Source organism: Nerophis lumbriciformis, linkage group LG05 (assembly GCF_033978685.3).
Source record: "Nerophis lumbriciformis linkage group LG05, RoL_Nlum_v2.1, whole genome shotgun sequence".
In the NCBI taxonomy this organism is placed as follows: Eukaryota; Metazoa; Chordata; class Actinopteri; order Syngnathiformes; family Syngnathidae; genus Nerophis; species Nerophis lumbriciformis.
Window position 1 is genome coordinate 14,065,001 of NC_084552.2, and position 2,500 is coordinate 14,067,500.

The 2,500-nt window shown below is 47.6% G+C and overlaps 1 protein-coding gene and 1 long non-coding RNA gene across 3 annotated transcripts in view; one reads left to right on the forward strand and one right to left on the reverse strand.

Annotated features, from left to right (window-relative positions):
• Nucleotides 1-2,500, forward strand: part of LOC133606867 (uncharacterized) — a 99,746-nt gene that overhangs the window by 66,732 nt on the left and 30,514 nt on the right. The gene's annotated exons all lie outside the window — the stretch shown is intronic.
• The window catches only part of LOC133606864 (cAMP-regulated D2 protein), a 56,067-nt gene continuing 54,348 nt past the window's right edge, over nucleotides 782-2,500 (reverse strand). The window contains exon 8 of the mRNA XM_061961247.2: nucleotides 782-1,234. Coding sequence (XP_061817231.1) covers nucleotides 782-1,234 — 453 coding nt within the window. The remainder of the gene's footprint in view (nucleotides 1,235-2,500) is intronic.

Below are 2,500 nucleotides of genomic sequence, written 5' to 3' on the forward strand. Positions count from 1 at the left end.
CCAAGTACTAGGTACTGACTTGGTACCTAGTATTAGGTACCGGGTTGGGACCTAGTACATGGTACTAGTTTAGGACTTAGTACTAGGTACTGACTTAGTACCTAGTACAATGTACTGACTTAGTACCTAGGTACTAGGTATCTGTTGAGTACCTATTATTAGATACCAACTTAGTATATAGTACTCGATACTGACTTAGGACCTAGTACTAGGTACTGACTTGGTACCTAGTACTAGGTACCTGTTTAGTACCAAGTATGTACAGTCCAAGGGTACATCCAAACATGGCTGCCGGCTTCTGAGGCCACACATGTCCTGACTTAGGACCTAGTACTAGGTACTGACTTGGTACCTAGTACTAGGTACCTGTTTAGTACCAAGTACTAGGTACTGACTTGGTACCTAGTATTAGGTACCGGGTTAGGACCGAGTACATGGTACTAGTTTAGGACTTAGTACTAGGTACCGACTTAGTACCTAGTAAAAGGTACTGACTTAGTACCTAGTACCATGTACTGACTTGTACTAGGTAGCTGTTTAGTACTATGTAACTGTTTAGTACCTATTACTAGAAACCAACTTAGTATCTAGTACACGGTACAAACTTAGGACCTAGTGCTAGGTACTGACTTGGTACCTAGTATTAGGTACCGGTTTTGGACCGAGTACATGGTACCAGTTTAGGACTTAGTACCAGGTAGTGACTTAGTACCTAGTACTAGGTACCGACTTAGCACCTAGTAGCAAGTAGGGCCTCAGGTAAACAAGGCCTTAGTAGCAGCTAGTAGACCCCCAGATGGTCCCAGAAGTCACACACATGGCTCCTGGTCTCCACTTGTGCATGAGAGCGCAGCGTCAGGTTCATGAGCAGCCAGCTGCTGGTGTCGGAGTAGCGAGGCCACACGGGCAGACGCTGCTCCCGGCAGAAGGCGGTCTGGCGTGTCCTTGAGGTGGGGTCTCCCGTGTGGGCGAAGGCGCCCCAGTAGCACAGCATGCGATTGGCCAGCAGCTTCTCGGTTGGCGTCATGGTTAAGTTGGCCACCGGCGCCGAGTCGAAGACGAACGGCAACTCTGCGCCGTGACAGGCGTGATGGTAGCAGAAGGTCAGACCCGACCAGACGCGGGGGTCGGACACCACGTGGTCGAAGACGTACATCCAAACATGGCTGCCGGCTTCTGAGGCCACACGTGCCGACCTGCGCGACGGACACAGGAAGACGAAGTCTGTGACGATCTGAAGAGACGAAAGAAGACACCAAAATGGCGATATTGTTCATCACTGCTCACCCGCCTGATTCAGGACCAGCTTTTCTCTTTTGCCAGGGACTCCAACGTGGGTCGCCGGCATGAGAGACGAGCGTGCTAGCTACCGAGCTAAAAGCCTGAGCTACACTGTAAAAAAAAATTCTACTAAACGAAAACCATAAAATTAAAGTAAAACATTGTAAACCAAATAATGATCAAAAACATTATATTTACAGAAATGTTCATGAAACGTTTTGCGGAAAAATATCGTAATTTTACAGATTTTTACTAAATTATTAAGAGCAACCACCTTTAATAAAGTGACGATGCAAACAGTTCTGCAGAAAAATTCCTTTATTCTACAGCATGGGTGTCAAATTCTGGCCCGCGAGCCAAATTTGGCCCGCCGTGTAATTTCACTTGGCCCTTGAGGCGATATCAAATTAACACTAAAGCTGGCCCGCCCAGTATATGTTGCCGCCGTAACACCGCATTCACCGCTAATTCTAGCCAACCCTCCCGGGAGTCTTCCGAACTTCAGCGCCCCTCCCGAAAATCGTCAGGTCTGCTTTTCAGCCAGTCCAACGAGTGCTGGCCCAGTCACACAACATGTGCAGCTTCTGCACGCACACACAATTGAATGCAACGCATGCTTCATCAACAACAATACAGGTCACACTGAGGGTAGCCGAATAAAAAACTTTAATACTGTTAGAAATATACACCACACTGTGAACCCACCACCAAACAAGAATGACAAACACATTTCGGGAGAGCATCCGCATTGTAACACAACATTAACACAACAGAACAAATACCCAGAACCCTTTGCAGCACTAACTCTTCCGGGACGCTACAAGGTGTGTGTGTGTGGGGGGGGGAGGTTTGGTGGTAGCGGGGGTGTATTTTGTGGCGTCCCGGAAGAGTTAGGGCTGCAAAGGATTCTGGGTATTTGTTCTGTTGCGTTTATGTTGTGTTACGGTGCGGATGTTCTGCCGAAATGTGTTTGTCCTTCATGTTTGGTGTGGGTTCACAGTGTGGCGCATATTTGTAACAGTTTTAAAGTTTTTTATACTGGTACCCTCAGTGTAACCTGTATCGCTGTTGATGAAGTATGCTTTGCATTCACTCGTGTGTGCGTACCGAAGCCGCACATTTCTTGTGACTGGGCCGGCACGTTGTTAGAATGGAGGAAAAACGGACGTGACGATAGCTTGTAGAGGACGTTAAAGACAGTGCATATAAGGCACGCCCC